General features: G+C 35.3%; 1 protein-coding gene across 1 annotated transcript; it reads right to left on the bottom strand.

The window, feature by feature from the left end:
* Positions 1 to 3,280: 3,280 nt before the first annotated feature.
* On the bottom strand, positions 3,281 to 3,757 carry LOC149196853 (36.4 kDa proline-rich protein-like). Its single transcript, XM_089408460.1, has one exon. The coding sequence runs from the start codon at positions 3,755 to 3,757 to the stop codon at positions 3,281 to 3,283; it is 477 nt and encodes a 158-aa protein (XP_089264586.1).
* Between the last annotated feature and the right edge of the window lie 14,405 nt (positions 3,758 to 18,162).

Below are 18,162 nucleotides of genomic sequence, written 5' to 3'. Positions count from 1 at the left end.
CAGGCCTGCAAGACAGCTCGGGGGGAGAATCCAACGTACTGATGGATCTCATGGCTGGGTGGATAAGAGCAATTATGTAAATGCAGGTGAACTTCTGGAGCATTAACTCCTGTAGCTGGTAGACCAGGTACGAATTATTCACCAGATTCAGATTTCCTTAATCAGTATACTGGGTATATAGAAGGAAAGTAGATGAATCCAAGTCCCTGTTGCTAACTAGAGGTAAAAGAATGTTTAATATTAGAAACAGTACTATGAGCATTCTAGAACTGGTTATTAAAGCAAAAGAACAGAGACTATCTGCTGTAAGCATTGCAAGTTAAATGTATGAAAACCGATGCATATTAACAGTATAGAAACCAATGCATGCCATCTGTATAGAAACTGAAATATGCTATTTACATAAAAATCGTACAAGTCCTGAAAGATCATAACTGTATGCAGGATAGTGAAGTGCATGATAAAGAATGCCTTAAACTGTATAACAGCGGAAAGATTCACTGAAAACTGTAGCAGTAGAATGTTATAGAGAACCAGAACGGCCAAGGGAATCATTGCGATTCTAGAGCAAACAAGAATAACATACTGAGATAGTACTGTTGTTTATAACATATAATGAAGCCGTAACCAGAGATTTAGCCAAACCCTGTACCGAGGGTTTACATTTCATATATTTGAAATAAGGGTTACATTTCATATATTTGAAATAAGGGTTACATTTCATGTATTTGAAACAAGGGTTTACATGTCATATACATTCGAAATAAGTATAAAGCCATCAACTGTATTACCACTCGTCTGAACGCATTCGGCTCAGAGTGCGGGGTTGATACTATTATCCATAAGGCGACATGACGTCCCCGGACAATAGAACCCCACTGTGGTAAACGGCCACGCAACCGCCGTAATAAAAGACATGTCCAATGAGCAATTATGTGACTGTTACTATAAACCCTTAACTAAAACTAATGCCAATCTGTGAACCGAAGGAAATACAATAACTGTAAATACAAAACGAGCTCAGACATGTCTATGAATCGATGTAATATGCGTATAAACAAACAGATCTAGTGCCAACAGTATTATATGAACAAATGTACACATTGTATTCAAAGGGAAAAGTATATTAACTTTATGATAACAGAAACCCGGATGGGTATAAACAGTAAGATAACCAAGTATCCCGAGAGCCGAAGGGAACTCTCATTCCTTCATAATTACAGACAAAAGCTTGTGAATCATTATTCAACATTCTCGACAATGTGAGAAGACAGAAGGGAGTAAATAGCCTGAGTTCCTTGAGTCGATTCGGTTCCGGCTATGAGGCCGTGGATTCTTAACAAATATACATGCAACCCTGGCATAATGCCCAAAACAGCTATTTAACATAAGATGGTAGAAACCTTGAGAACGCAGGTACCGGCATGGAATGGCCGACCGCGTTTCGAGTCCAGGGTTTGTCCGAGTGTATAAACCCTGAGGCATTAAAGGAAAACCGCCATGAGGAACTCCTCAGGCTAAAAGAATCAACCTATAACATTGCACAAGAATAAACCCTCACCCATCAACTGAAACGCAAGCTCTGCATCAAGTTACGATGGGGTAAATACCTGGAGGTGCCACGGTCGCTTATTATCTGCTTAAATGGCTGAAGATTCGTAGTATAAACCCTAACACAGTAAAAGCATTGAGATTAGTTCAAACAGAGGTATACAGAACTAATGAACCGGCAGTAAACAAAAGTATTGTGCATATATTTATAAATCCAAATAGCTGAGGAAGAAACTGTAATCGGCGGACTTTGGTTATGGAGGATACCTGGTAATTGAAGCGAGGGGGTCACCGCCGAGCTGAGCAGCATCCAACCTTCCGAAACATGTGCAAATGAACTAAATGAAATAGCTCAGTGGTATATAAACCACCATTAAACCCTTGGGTGCTTTCGGACCCTTAGATCTTAACTTATCATCCACACCGTTCAATCGATTGAGAGCTTGGCGCGTAAACTCTAGTGCTTCAACCAAAGAATCACGTGGTCTCAGCACGGCATTAGCCACCTGGCGATGGTAGGTGAGGTGAGTTAAGATCCCGGTCACCATCTGGCACCGGAGCTGACCGGAGCAGCAACCGGTGACGGGGTTAACCATTAACTTAGCCTTCAATTTCGTAAAGGTTGCCAATTGGGTCATGAACGTTAACTTAAGGGAGGAACCTTAGTATAGTAGGAATTGATATACATATGTGTAATTACAGCAGCACCTTTATACCTTGGAGAGCGATGCTTTGCATCATAATTATTTTATATTCGGCTGGATGAATGGTAAAAGTAGTAAGTCTGTGATATTTATTTTAATTTTTTATTATAACTGTGGATAGATCGTGACACAGCCACATGTTCTATTTAATCCGTAAAGGTCGGTCCGATTAGTGTCACAACATTTCACCTGCGCGCGATCCGTAATCACTCTGGATATCCGATTGACACTAAACAAATAGAACGTTCAGTGAGGGACGACATGGCATGCAGTTTTCTTTCCTAATTGAGAGCTGGGCATGTGAATCCGGGCGGAGGGGTAGCGCCACATTGAACAAAAAGATCCAGAGCCAATGGTAGGATGACAATGAAAGAGAAGGGAAAGAAAGAACAGAATAAGGTAGTAGAGGTTGCAGAATATGGATTCCATAGCCGCTGTGGTAGTTTCAACGCGCAATTTTCTTAATTCAATATATTATTGAAGAAAATCCTCATTGAAAACCCGCAAGCACTCCACATGGCGTCGGAAGCGGAAATCGTTCTTCCGGAAAGCTTCTGGAACATTTCGGGAAATAAAGATAATAAAATAAACGTCAGTATTTCTGTGTATTTATGTTGGTTTTATATTCAGAGGAACATGAATATGTTAATAAAATATGTGAAGTTTCACATTGCGATTAACCATGGTCTCATTAAGACAAATGAGTACATCTGATTATAGTCATGATTTAAAATTCAACGATAGTGCAAAAGATGCGATAAAATATTATTATCAACGCTGTGCTACATTGCTCTGCTCATCTCTCATAAAACCAATGAAGGAGATCATTGGTCCTCTTTCTTAAAGAAACAAAAATAACAAAACGCAGCACATATTCTATTTAATCCGTAAAGGTCGGCGGTGATTGTCACAACATTACATTTCACCTGCGCGCAATCCATAATGAGTGTGGACATAAGATTGACACTAAACCATTAAAGGAAATATACGGCAGTGAGGGACGACATGGCATGCAATTTGCCTCCCTAATTGAGAGGTGGGCATGTGAATCCGGGAGGAGGGGTAAGGCCGCATTGAACAAAAAGATCCAGAGCCACTGGTAGGATGACATTGACGTTGAGTAGCTTGAGGCGGATAGTTGTACATAAGCACAGCGCTGCCTCCAACTCCGCAACGCCTTGTATGAGTGGGCAGCACTGGTTGACAACAGGGTCGCCAATGCCTAAGTGCACCAACCCTCCCAACAAATCCACGCACGCTCCCAGTTTCAATGCATCCAAAGGACATGATGAACTTCCTCCGCCCGATCCACCACCTGGGGGGCTACTGCCGCTGCCCGGGACGCTCGGAGGTCCGCCCGATCTCCCACCTGGGGGGCTACTGCCGCTGCCCGGGACGGTAGGAGGTGTTGCAGGAGGAGAGTCACAAGAGAGCACTAGCATGGGCATGGTGGTTGCAACACTAATCATAAATATGAAAAGCATTGCTGCAGCCTTTCCCATCTTCAACCAAATGCGATGTTGTCCCTTACCCGAAATGAAATTGAATGAGAGAGGAGGGAAAGAAAGAACCGAAAAGGCAAAATAAGGGAGTTGCATGTTTGAGGTCGCAAGATATGGATTTTATAGCAGCTCTGGTAACTGTTTCAATGCGTAATTTTCTTAATTCTATATGTTATTGTAGCAAATCCACATTGCGAAAGTTCAAGCACTCCAGAGGGCGCCGGAAGCTCAATCGGAAACTGTATCTAGTCCTCCCTCCACGTTTTATAATAATCTTGCAAACTACAGATTTCCATGTGATCCTGGAACTCTTCCGTGGATGACATCTTCCACCTGAAATAAGATGCGTTCACGTGCAATCGACTCGAAGATAATTAATTCAAGGTCTCACGCGATACCAAAGCTTCTGGAACATTTCCGGAAATAAAGAGAAAGAAGTTCGTATATGACTAATTTGAAAAGCGCACGTTATTCACTTTTGTTTCGTTAGAACATTCTTTTTAAACAAGATCAACTCAGGGATGAGTTAATATAATTTTGCCTTGTTCATATAACATTCTTACATATGTATATGTGCAAAATTTATGGCACGGATCCTCATTATTACTAAATTTTTCTATTAACTCTGTTTTATATACAGCATTTTATGGTAAGTGACCTTATTTTTAAAAAATGATGTTTGTTAAGTACTCTTATTGGGTTAAAATTGATTAAGAGCACTATATAAATTGGGTAGGGCATTGAAACACTGATCGTTGTTATGGAAAGAATAATACTGCTTATAGTTATGGGAAGAACATTTTGTTAGAGTAGTATGTGATCGATAAAGATGGTATATATTTTAATCAAGATATAAATAATTGGATTATAAGAGAAATATGAAAATATGGTCTATTCTCAAAGTTAATATTAACTCATTATTCTCATTTTCATATAATATATATCTATAATGATTTTTTACTTTCTATTACACTTACTCATTGTCTTGGTCGGCATTCATTATATACGTAATTACGTCATTCGAGATAGGAACCAGAATAGAATCACCCACCTCCTCTTTTCAATTTACTTATTGGGCTCTCAAATAAGTAACTAAAAAAGTCACTAACGTACCTCTTGGGTTTACTTATTGGGTGGGGGGGCTTATGGTTGAGTAACTAAAGTTCCTCTCCTCTCCTCTCCTCTCCCTCTCCTCTCCTCTCCTTTCCTTTCTTTTACTGGTGTCACATTTATGGTTTTATAGGTGTTGAATAAAAATAATAGTATAGTGTCTTTTTTAAGGTTTAATGAGTACGAAAAGAGTTAAAAGTTTACTAAATGTTTACTAAATAAGTGGTTTTTACATGAACAAAATTCATTTACGAAAGCAAGATAATCTTGGGAGAATGATTAAAATAATCGCATACATCTATGTTCTAAGTTAGTGGAATGGACTTATCCAAATATTATGTAAAACAACACTAGAAAATTAAACATTCATTGTGGTACTTCTCTCTATGAGTGTAAACATAGCTTAGCATATGCATCCTAATGCAAATGGTGAGAGATCAAAAGTGGTTACAACGGAAGTACATAAGTTCAAATCAAATTAGTGATAGCGTAATAGAGATAACCAACAATATGTGTGTAGCTACGGAACCCAACAATATTCATGTATAGTTACGAAACTGCTCTTGCGAGAACCCCCCATATTCTTCTTTTGGAAGAGATATGGGGACCCTGCATGTAAATTTTGGCTAAATCGCTTTTATTTTGTGTGCTTTGGTTTATTTTGTGAAATTTTCAATTTGTTTGAATATTTATTTTAATGATTCCATAGCTTGTGGTTTGTTGACAACTTCCGAGCGGCTCAAATTTTGGTACGATTTCACTGCCTAAGATTTAAATTTGTATTTTATTAGATTTTTATAATTTGTAAATAAAATTAATTTTAATGTATTTAGTTAAAATAATTATAATTAATTAAAATAATTATATTTAATTAAATTAATTATATTTAATTAAATTAATTAATAAAAACTAATTTGTAAATATTTTTAATTATTTATAAAGTCTCTTGGATCATGATCAAGAATGATGGTGAACCATGGACAATCATGGTCAACCATGTTTTAGAAAATCAAACATCATCAATCATTGTCAAGCGTGGTTGGACGTTGCATTGAGACAAAGATTGTTTCGATATGAAAATCAAACATGGTCAAACATACTCCAACGCCACATTGTGACAAGGATTGTTAAAATATGAATATCAAGTATCGTCAACCATGTTTATTTGGGTGTTTATGATATTTATCTGAGGGTTTATAGACCTTGGGTTTATAATATTACTCCATTGGGTTTAATATTATTCCCTTGGATTCTTAATATGTTGGGGTTCTAGTATTAGTCCCTTGGGTTTATAATATCAATCCCTTCGGTTTATGATTCCTTTGGGTTTATAATATCAATCATGGTCAACCATGGTCAATCATAGCCAACCATGGTCCACCATGGTCAACCATGGTTGAATGACGCATTGTCACAAGAATGGTCCAATGTCGCATTGTCACAAGGATTGTCTTAATATGTAATCGACCATGGTCAACCATGTTTATTTTATTGTTTATAATATTTATCTTTGGGTTTATATACCTTTGGTTTATATTTTTAATCCCTTGGGTTTATTGCTCTAAGGGTTCATATTCCTAGGGTTTAATATTATTCCCCTAGGTTTATAGTCCCTTGGGATTTTAGTATTAATCCCTAGGGTTTATTATTCGCTTGGATTTATAATATCAATCATAGTCCAACATCACATTGTGATAAATAATGTCTCAATATGAGAATCAACTATGGTCAACCACGGTCCAATGTTGCATTGTGGCAAAGATTCTATCGATTTGAAAATCAATCATGATTAAGTATGCTCAACCATGGTCCAATGTCACACTGTAACAATGATTTTCTCAATATGAAAATCGACCATGGTCAACCATAGTCAACCATGGTAAATCATGGTCAACCATGGTTAACTGTATTTTTTAAAATCAATCATGGTCAACCATGGTCTTATGTCGCATTGTGACAATGTTTGTCTCAATATGAAAATCAATCATTGTCTCAAACATGGTCCAATGTCATATTATGAAAATGATTGGCTCAATATGATAATCATGGTCAACCATTGTTAGTCATGGTCAACCTTGGTCAATTCTAGTCAACCATGTTTTATAAAATCAAATATGGTCATCCATGGTCAATCGTGCTCCACCACGGTCAAACATCGCATTGTGACAAAGATTATCTTGATATGAAAATAAACGATGGTTAAGAATGGTCAACCATGTTCCAACGTCGCATTGTGAAAACGATTATCTCAGCATCAAAATTAAAAATAGTCAACCATTTTTATTTTAATATTTATAATATTTGTTTTAGGGTTTATATACCTTGGCTTTATATTATTAGTCCCTTGGGTTTAATATTATCACATTGGATTCATAAACCCGAGGGGTTTTATTATCAATCCCTTGGGTGTATCAATCACTTCGATTTAATTTTCCCTTGGGATTACGTCGCTTTGTGACAAAGATTTTCTTGATATGAAAAGCAATCATGGTTAAGCATGGTCAACCATGGCCAACCATGTTTATTTTAGTGTTATAATATTTATCTTACGGTTTACATACCTTGGGTTTATAATATTAGTCCCTTTAGTTTAATATTATTCCCTTGGATTCTAATCGTGACATCGAATTGTGACAAAGATTGTCTGAATATCAAAATTAGTGATTGTCTTAACAATGGTTCAACATTGCATTATGGCAAAGATTGCTTCAATATGGTAATGAGGGTCAACCATGGTTAATTTTGGTCAACCTTGGTCAACCATGTTTTATAAAATCAAACATGGTCAACCATGGTTGAATTTCACATTGTGACAAAGGTTTTCTTGATATGAAAATCAACCATGATTTTGTATAGTCAACCATGGTCCAACGTCGCATTGTAACAAATATTATCTCAATATGAGAATCAACCATAGTCATATGTCACATTGTGACAAAGGTTCTTTCGATTTGAAAATAAATCATGGTTAAGCATGATCAACCATGGTTCAACGTCAAATTATCACAAGGATTGTCTCAATATGAAAATCTCAACAAAATACTTAGATTTTTCTATAAACAATACTAAAAATTATTTAAAATAATTAATTAGTTATTTTTTATTTATCAATTATATAGTTTTTAATGTGGTATTTTTTAATAATAAATTTTTATTATTCTTGTTAGTAATTAATATTATTAATTACTTTTTATTTATTTTTAATTGAGTATATTTATTTTAAATTAGTATTATTATTATATATTGATGAAGGGTTTATATGATAGATATAAATGAATCCTTGGCATGTACCAATAACATTTATTATTTTTATTTTTAAATATTTAAATTAATAATAATAATAATATTTTTATTGTAATAATATTATTTTTATTACTATATATTTAACAATGGTAATATAAATAAAGGTTTCAGCTATATCAACCACATTAATATTTTTAATGTGGTGGTGTTAGTTATAATTATTAGTGGCATTGCATAGGTTTGTATTACTCAAAAACTCGTAATAATAAACTTGGCTTGTGCTTCTTAGTTATTGTGACATATATGTGTGTGTGTGTGAGCGCACCCTTATGTGTTCAAGGTATTTGATGACATCTCCCTCATATTACTCTATTAGGAAATATTTGAATCTTTTTTACTTTTAATTACTTTTTCGTTTTAGAAATTGAAATATTTTATTGTTATTCACATACATATATGTATGTTCTATGATCCAATTCTAGAATTGAAATGTTCGAGTTTTATTCTTCAATTCTACCCATGGGGCCTTGTGAATTAGGCTATATCTAGTCGAGGGAAGGATTGATTTTCAAACCATGGGTGTGGTGACAAGGGATTCTAGCAATTGGTACCCTATGGGGTTTCTTACAGTCGTGGGAGAAACCCTCTGGGAATTTGCATCAACATAGAGCCACACTGGTGGTAGCTAAGTCACAAGTTAGTTTTTGTGACTTGGGATTTTGTGAGGGTTGGGATTGTTGACATCCTAGACGTGGCTCTTAGCCTCAGAGCTTGTTGGAGTGGATCAGACACTAGTGGCCTAGTTGGGCTCATTAACGAGTGGATTGTTGCACTTGTGGAGATGAATTGGAAATTTCGTTGACCTCGAAGTGGTTTGAGTTTGCGTAGCCAACCAGTGGGACATATCGGTGAGGTAGGAGAAACAAATGATGATGGGAATATTGGTCCAATGCTTGAGGGGTAATCGGCTCAAGGACTGGGTTCCTTCTCTAGGCCATGTCAACCATCCTCTGTCCATGGAGTCTTTGGACCTTTAGATGAGAAATATCATGGCAGTGTTGGAAGGCATGATACAAAAATGACATGATGAACATAATGAAGTCATCACATTCATGAACAGTCTTCACCAAAACCATTGTGATATCCTTGACTGCTTGGCGTCCCTGAGAAGGAGTCAAAGACACGCCAATGACTGCCTATATTAGATGGATGGCATCTATCTCACATGGAATTTCATGTACATAAGGATCATTGATCATTGGATCCACCAGGTGTAGGTCACGTGCCATATTTCTTGATGTTCCTTGATGGATGTTGGTTGCCTTCTCATTCTCTCTATGTTTTGCGCCTTACGATCTTTTCGTTTCTCGCTACTATATAAAACATGGTAATTTATCTTTATATTTTGCATTGATATCCTAGCCAACAAATCTAGTCAGAATGAGGTTGGGAGAGTAGGCGCTTGCATGTTTATCCACTATATAATTTTGAAGAACTAATAGAAATATTTTGACGAACAAGAAAAAAAGCATACATATATGTATGTTTATATTTTCCTTAAAATTGATACTAAAATAAATAAATTAAGATGGATATTCCAATTGTTTCTTTCTATTTCATATGGAAATATGAAAATATAAATAATATACATTTTTTTGTATTATTTTAATAACATTACCTTCTAAAAATAGTCACAAAATTATTTTACTTCATAAGGATATAGAAATCTTTATTTGTAATTGAGAATAAGAATAAATATAAATTTCCCATACCTCCTTTATATTAGGTTGGAATATCAACAATTAAAACATGCATATTCATTTTTTCTTATTATGCCTTTATTCTATAATACTTAATTAAAACTCATAAAATATGTAAATCTATTATTTTACTTTTATTATAATTGATATTATTTTATTAATTTGTCTTTTATAACTTAATATAAATTATTTTATTTAGCATAGATATCAAAATATTTTATTTATAGTTAAAAATAAAAATGAAATATAATATTAGATGCAAATTAGATTTTTATAATATTTTTAATAAAAATTAATAAACTTTTTATTTTTAAACTTACCTAAAAAGATACCTTAAAATAAATATATATCCACCTTAGATTTAGCATTAACGAAATTAAGATTATGCAAAAACCATTTATATAAAAGCATTTTACTTGTTTATGTTATATAGAATCATTTAGTTAGATTGTGCGAAACTTTTGGTGGATGCTACATTATGTAAGATCATTTTTATTTTTAAAATAAATTTATGTCAACTTTAGATTGAGCATTAACGAAATTCAGATTCAATGCAAAAACCATCTATATAAAACGACGATACTGGTTTGTTTGAGCTATATAATATCATTTAGTTAGAGTGTGTAAAATTTTTAGTCGATTCTACGATGTTGGAGTTATTTTAATTTTATATATAACTAGCAATGATTCCAAAAGGTACAAAGAGAGGTCGATAGACTTATGATGTTGGAATCGTTGAATTTTTATAAAAGATTAAAAAGTACAATTATTTTTCTAAAAAATACATGTACTTTTTAGGTTGAATTGTACTTTCTAAGAAACCACCTCAACTATCCAATTGTATGCCCTACAACTGTTAGATGCTCACCTTGTAGCTTGGGTTGGAGGATGGAAGATCATATATATATATATATATATATATATATATATATATATATAAGTGATAGAGACTATATTGAATTGCTAAATAAAACTAAAAATTTCTTCAACAATTCTGGACCACCGCAATCATTTGATCACAGTACAAGCAAATAGCATGAAAATTGGTCGTAAAAAATTCTATTTTATACTCCGATCACTCAAACAAAATAATATTTCATGATACCCTAGTAGAGAATCTGGAAAACCGTTGTCCACCTATGTTTTCTTAAAGTCTTCTACAGTTAAATAAAAAAAGACATTGGATTTAAAAGGAAAAAAGAACCACTGAGTCCTATGTCGGGAACACTGTTCTACCTTGTCCTCCTAAACCAACTTAGAAGCACGACAGAGTTCTTAGCTTCATGGTTTAATGTTGTCCACCTATTGAACAATAAAAACATATTGACTTAAATGACCGTATAGATGATAGATCAGAAAGATGACAAATAAAAAAACACATTGGTTAAAAGAAAAAAACAATAAACTGAGTTTCAGGCCAGGAACAAGTTGAAAAATAAGTTATAACATCAAAAAAACTCAACTTGAAAAGAAATAGGTATTTTTTATAACACGGTAAAGGTCAAAGAAAAAAAGCTACGAGATGTCTCAAGAATGATGTGGAGAGAAGAATTGGACCTCTCTTATGAAAAATCACTCCAAAATGCTATCCACCTTCGAGATTTTTAAGGCACATGGGAGGGCACAATTGACCACTTTTCAAACTCAAATCATGGTTCCGTGAGCATTATAAGCATATAATCCTTCTGAAAAATCCAACGAATGAATAGAAAAATGATAGTTTAATATTAATCAGTGCTTGCCAAAAGCCAAGGAAGAAGAACAATAACAATGATAACTTAATACTAACCAGTGCTTGCCAAAAGCCAAGGAAGAAGAATAGCAACAACAACTGGCATATCAGAGAGACGATCAACTCTGAGGCCAAGAGTGCAAGAAGATGGGGATGAAATATATGACTATAGAAGATTTCACTAATGGCAGACCGGCAAAGAAGGGCACACGCTTGAAAGGACATAAAAGAATGGGAAAAGGTAGTCAAAAAATCAAGAAACCACCTCTCAGGAGGGATGAAGAGGGTCTAATTCAGAGGAATTAATTTAAAAAGCCAAGAAACATGGATGGAGAGGATCTAGTTTATTGTAAACCAAGAAACCGCCTCAGCACATTTCACTGAAGAGATCTACATCAATATATTTGGATTTGCAAGCATCCGCTTGGGTTTTCACATGCCCATTTTTCTTTTGCGCTTTTGGCTCTCATGTTACTTTGAGCTTTATTTCTATCAGATTTTCTGCAACTATTTTTAGTTATCTCTATATTTTGCAATATGATGCCATTTTGAATACAAAGACGTGCAGGTTGAATTGTATTTTAGATCCAGCCTCACAGTGAGACGAGAACTCCCATGTTACTTTGAGCTCTATTTCTATCAAATTTTCTGCAACTATTTTTAGTTATTTCTATATTTTGCAATATGATGCCATTTTCAATACAAAGACGTGAAGGTTGAATTGTATTTTAGATATGGCCTGATAGTGAGACGAGAATGTCAAACAAGCAACATAAAAAACAACTAAAATGAATATATGATTGAGGGATGCTTAACAAATGTCAATAGGAGAATGAAAGTGTTGAAGACGAAAGTGATTCAATAGGAAGGCCTAACGGCCTAAATATAAAATGAGACTTCCCTAGATATTATAGATAGTTTTTTTTATTATTTTTTATTTTATATATATATATATATTTCGAAAACCTATATAAATTATATTGGAAGTGTTTATTGAGGTAGAGGAATTGTCTACATTGGAAATCATGTTTTTCATAATGAAAATCAAATCAATACCATAAATATTTTTTGGAGGCTCTCAAAACTTTGAACTTTTGGGACACAAAAATCCCTGCTAAATTATCTCCAAATCTTACAAAAAATTCCATAGTTTTCAGACAAAAAAACAATTTATATAATTTTTTTGGGAGCTCCCAAAACATTCAATTTTTGGGACACAAAAATCCCTGCTAAATTTTGTCAAAATCTTACAAAAATTTCCATAATTTCTGGAAAAAACAATCTAATTAAACTAAAGCTATTATATTTATTCATGATTTTAATTAGTTGTAACTAATCGTCAGCCAATTTTGCACTTTGTTGAAATTCATCGAATGATCATATAAGTAAAAAATGAACAAAAATATAGTGAAGGAATTAACTCGACGCATGAGTAGTGTCCCCAGAAGAGAAGTGCACAAAGGCCGAAGCCTTTAACAGTGCGAATAGTTTATGTCAATAACAGTCATAAGCTCCCTGTGAATTAAATCCAATAAGTTGGCCTTTCGAGGAGAAACTGTGACACGAATTTGTGCTACGGAGGCCCTATAGAAGGTAGTGTGTCATATTAGTAACAGACGAAAGAATTTCTATACTTCGAAAGAAAATGTAACAAGTGCAGAGAGGTTTAAGATATTGTGATTACACGATGGAGAAGAATTCCAAATTTTTAATTATTTTAATAAATCATACTTTTTCATTTAAAATTTATTAGTAATTTAAAAAATTTGTTCACCAATTTTCGTTAGCAACGATTTCTTTTGTTTTATTAAATCTTTAATAGACACACGATATTCTTTTGCAAACTATAAACTTTAAAATTTATTTTTGATATAGGGTAAATTCCATGGCTTTGGTTGTTGATTTCCATCATGTTTAACTATCTCATAAGTGATCCAGATCTTGGTAGGAGGCCCCCAAAATATAAAAAATTGAAATGGATCTTGGGGGGAGAGGCCATCAAGATCTCGAAAACTGAAATGCCGGAAGAAAAATAGGAGAATGCCCAATAAACAAAAACACAAAGAATTTTTTTATTCAAATGAATAATAACTGTAAAAGCTACATTGTGGTGGACAAATTGTCCTTTTACAAAATGATACTTGTTACTTATAGTATTTTTCTATTATGATACCGCAAGTAAATTCAATGCGTGAATGAATACCATGGGTGGATGTCCCAATACCATGGGAAAATACCATGGGTGAATGAATAACATGGGTGGATGTCACTTACAATACTATGGGTGGCTAAATACCATGGGTAGATGCCACTTACAATACTATGGTTAAATTCCATGGGTGGATGAATACCATGGGTTGATGTCATTTTCCATTAAGATCATTCCTCCCTCCTTAAGAGGCAGTGGTCCCCATTACGTGAAGTTCCCTCATGTGAAGCCTTTGTTGAATATGAATAGCCACTAAAGAGAAGGGTTTTATGTGGTTAACCCGTAACCATGATGAACGAAGATCCGAGGATATAGATACCCTGTAATGATTGTGACCAATTGTGATACTGACAATGTTCAGCCTAGCAAATGTACTTTGATGAAGTGTGGGTTTTTGGATGATTCATAACCATGATCAACAAAGATCCAAGGATTGAGATAACCTGTAATGCTTGTGACCAACTGTGATACTGAGAGTGTGCGGCCTAGCAAATGGACTTTGATGAAGTGTGGGTTTTTGGATGACCCATAACCGTGACAAACAAAGATCTGAGAATAGAGATACCTTGTAATGATTGTGACCAACTGTGATACTAACAGTGTGCAGTTGACCCATAACTGAGATGTTGGTTATTGATGAAGTAACAAGTGCCTATATAGCTTGGGGTGGGAGGGCATGTCTCCAAAGGACCCAAGCCAAATGTTTCTATGTTAAAAATAATGAATGTGAAGCAGATGCCTACTAAAGCGGGGTGGGAGGGCACGTCTCTAAGGGAACCCACTCCGAATGTTGTTCCAGAATTAAAATGGACATAACTCGGTAAATATAACTCAAAATATTTATTATAACTTGTTTTTGGAAACAAAAGGAAAATTTTTCATCTTCCCATGTGTTGGAAATCCTTATCTGGACACTATAGAAACTGAGATCCGCACTGCAACTTTCCTGTCATCACAAAAGTTCTGAAAAAATAGCTGAGTATAAATTATCGATATCTACCACATCAAAACTTCGATTCGACCCATTTTTTTTTTGAAATTGAGCAAGTTTTCGAGAGGAGCACAGATCTGCAATCACTTTTTTGAAATTCGGCACCAAAGTTTCAAAAAAATATATAGGAGAGTCGCCATCCACGAATTGCTATCAAAAACATTTCTGCAACATAAATGATTTTAAATCAATGATATCTCCCTCATCCAGACAACAATTCGACCTTTTTTTAATTTGGGTATTTTTTTGCAATAAATCCAGATATGTTATTTGATTTTGTAAATTTTGCAGCAAATATATCAAATCTGATCTGCAAACTTGCCACCCAAAAACATTCATGCAAAAAAGTGAAAAAATAAAAATTCTTCCCGCTTGGCCCAAGAAAATGCTTTGTTCAGGATGTAGCACATGCTTGAAGTTTGTTGAATATTTATGTAAAATTTGAAATTGAGATATGCATCCAACCCTCATTCCCATGGAATCATAACCTGCTCTGGTACCACTGGTCCAGATCTTGGTAGGAGGCCCCCAAGTTCTAAAAAATTGAAATGGATCTTGGGGGCAGAGCCCCCCAAGAGATGGAAAATCGAAATGGCAGAAGAAAAAGACGAGAATGCCCAATAAACAAAACCACAAAGATTTTTTTTATTAAAATATAGAGTAACTGTAAAATCTACATTGTGGCGGACAAATTGTCTTTTTACAAAATGTGAGTTGTTACTTATACTATTTTTCGATTACAATACCATGGGTAAACTCCTTGTGTGAATGAATACCATGGGTGGATGTCACAATACCATGGGAAAATACCATGGGTGAATGAATACCATGGTTGTATGTCACTTACAATACCATGGGTGGATAAATACCATAGGTGGATGCCACTTACAATACCATGGGTAAATTCCATGAGTGGATGATTAACATGGGTGGATGAATACCATGGGTTTATGTCATTTTCCATTAGGATCAATAGCCCCCTCTTTTCGACACACATTTCACAATGTAGGAACTATCCAAAAGAGGTTATAAAATTCTTATAACTACCTTATCATGGCCCTAATAATAGACCAAAACGAATTCACCTTCCATCCTACACATGAGGTCCAACAAATTTATCGTACTAACTTTTAACAAACTTCTTATAAGTCTCATTGGCCATCACTATTTCTTGACATTGTTCAACAATATGGGTCAAATGCAATAGATGCTTTTCCCTTATAGGAGTGCCAAGAAAGAGTTCTATTACAAGTTTTATATATGGAATCTCATATTCAATTGTTTTGACTACCTAAATTTCATAAACAAGTTGAAATAATATGAAACTAGAAGCAACCTTTATTTAGGTTTGATAAGTTTATAATCCCAAAGTGAATAAGGTACCAATTAGTTTTGTGCTTTCAGAATATCCTATAGATCATTTTATTTAAGATATAATCTCATGTTTAATTGGTGTGACTACCTCCATTTCATAAACAAGTTGAAATAATATGAACCTAGTGGTAGTCATTGCTTAGGTTAGATAAGGTCATAATCCTAAAGTGCATAAGGTACCAACTATTTTGTGCTCTAGATCACGTTTTTGAAGATATGATCAACAACTTCAACTTCTCCACTAATCATAGGATGGTAAGGTATTGATTGTTAATGAAGAAAACCTAGGTTTCTTGTTGTTTTAAATTTATATTGAATCACTATATTATTTTCATCTAATTTGGTACCTTTTGTAGTGTAAAAATCATCGCAGTCAACTTATAGGTTCATCTAAACTATTGTGTCATAATTTAGAGAAACGGGGAAAAAACATTTTAGAACCAATTTTGTTGAAATCGTAGCAAGAAAAGGATTCATTTGACTTGTGCCTTAGTCAAATGAATGTTGGAAATAATACTGAGAGGGTGGGTGAATCAGTATTATCTAGCAATTTAACAAATCTTCCTTATTTGATCTTTGAATTATTCTTGCATATCAGTACCATAAAATAATGAGCATGAACAAAGAAAACAGATAGTCACACCAAAAAACACAAGATGTAAGGTGGAAACCCAATGTGGGTGAAAACCACCTGCTGCAATATGTCTCTATCTTCTTTCAAATTAGAAACTCCTTTTACAATGATTTTGTACTGGTGCAGTCCTTTACCAGTACGCAGGCTGCAACCTGCAGAGAGCTACAACTCTCTACTTCTTTTCATAAAGCATCAAATGATCATCCAGTACATAACAGTTACTGTCTACTACAGTTATCAGATCAGTAATAACAGAATTAACCCAGAACACCTTATCAACAGATAAATATAATCAATAGAATAGAGACGCAGTTTTTTCCTTCTGTGGCCTGCGACCAGACGCAGCTAACCTTTTGCTACTCTGCGTCCAGACGAAGATATCCTTCTGCTGCGCTGCATGCCCACGCACTGCTCCTTCAACTGCTCTGTGTTCTGTTGCTCCAGGGATGCATCCAGAAACACTATCGCGCCGCGTCTTTCTGCTACAGGGACGCACCCAAAAACACTATCGCCCCGCGTCCTTCTGCTACAGAGACGCACCCAAAAACACTATCGCGCCGCGTCCTTTGCTTCAGAGACGCATCTGAACCTTGATCGCTCTGCGTCCCCACGCAGATCTCCAGTTACTGAACTGCGTCCCAGACGCACCTGAACTTCGTCTGCACTGCGTCCCCACGCAGGTCTCCAGATTCTGCACTGCATCCCGGCGCACTTTCCTTTCACCGTACCTGCGTCCCTTCGGGTATGAATGATTTCAAGACTTTAAGTGTAACCCAAACAGTCAGATCTTCAGATCTGATCTTGCGCCAAAGAGATCTCAGTCCTTCAGTAGATTCGCCTTCTTTAGATCTAGATCAGATCTCACCCAAAAAGATATTCAACCAAAGACATCCTTAGCCAAATGATCTCCTTGCTTTATATAGGCAAGCTCCTCCTCAAAACATGGAACAATACCACGAGCCGACACGATAGGAACACAAAACCGTCGGCTAGATACCACACAAGAAACCCCCACATGCTTTTTCTCTGCCTTGAAAAGTGTGCACTGGGTGGACGCACCCCCTGAACGGCTGGACTGCGTCTCTGGACGCGGATCCTGCATGGTGTACCTGCGGGTACGCACCTTCTGAACTGGTTTCCTGCGTCCTTCTTAATTTTCAACAAACTGAGAGCCTTGCCACGGGAGTTGCCATCAAGTACAACATTTGTAACATACAGCCATACCAGAAAAACATAATGCCAACAATCTCCCCCTTTGGACTTGATGGCAACCTCACAAACTTCAGCTTCATTCTCCCCCTTTGACATCAAGGGCAAAGGGGTATGCTCCCCCTAAGATCATGCTCCCCTTG

This window comes from Pinus tabuliformis, chromosome 2_2, assembly GCF_031772625.1.
Source record: "Pinus tabuliformis cultivar Carrire ecotype Pingquan chromosome 2_2, CPIR1, whole genome shotgun sequence".
Lineage (NCBI taxonomy): Eukaryota > Viridiplantae > Streptophyta > Pinopsida > Pinales > Pinaceae > Pinus > Pinus tabuliformis.
Note: the sequence above shows the minus strand (reverse complement) of the source record. Positions and strands in the feature narration are given on the sequence as shown.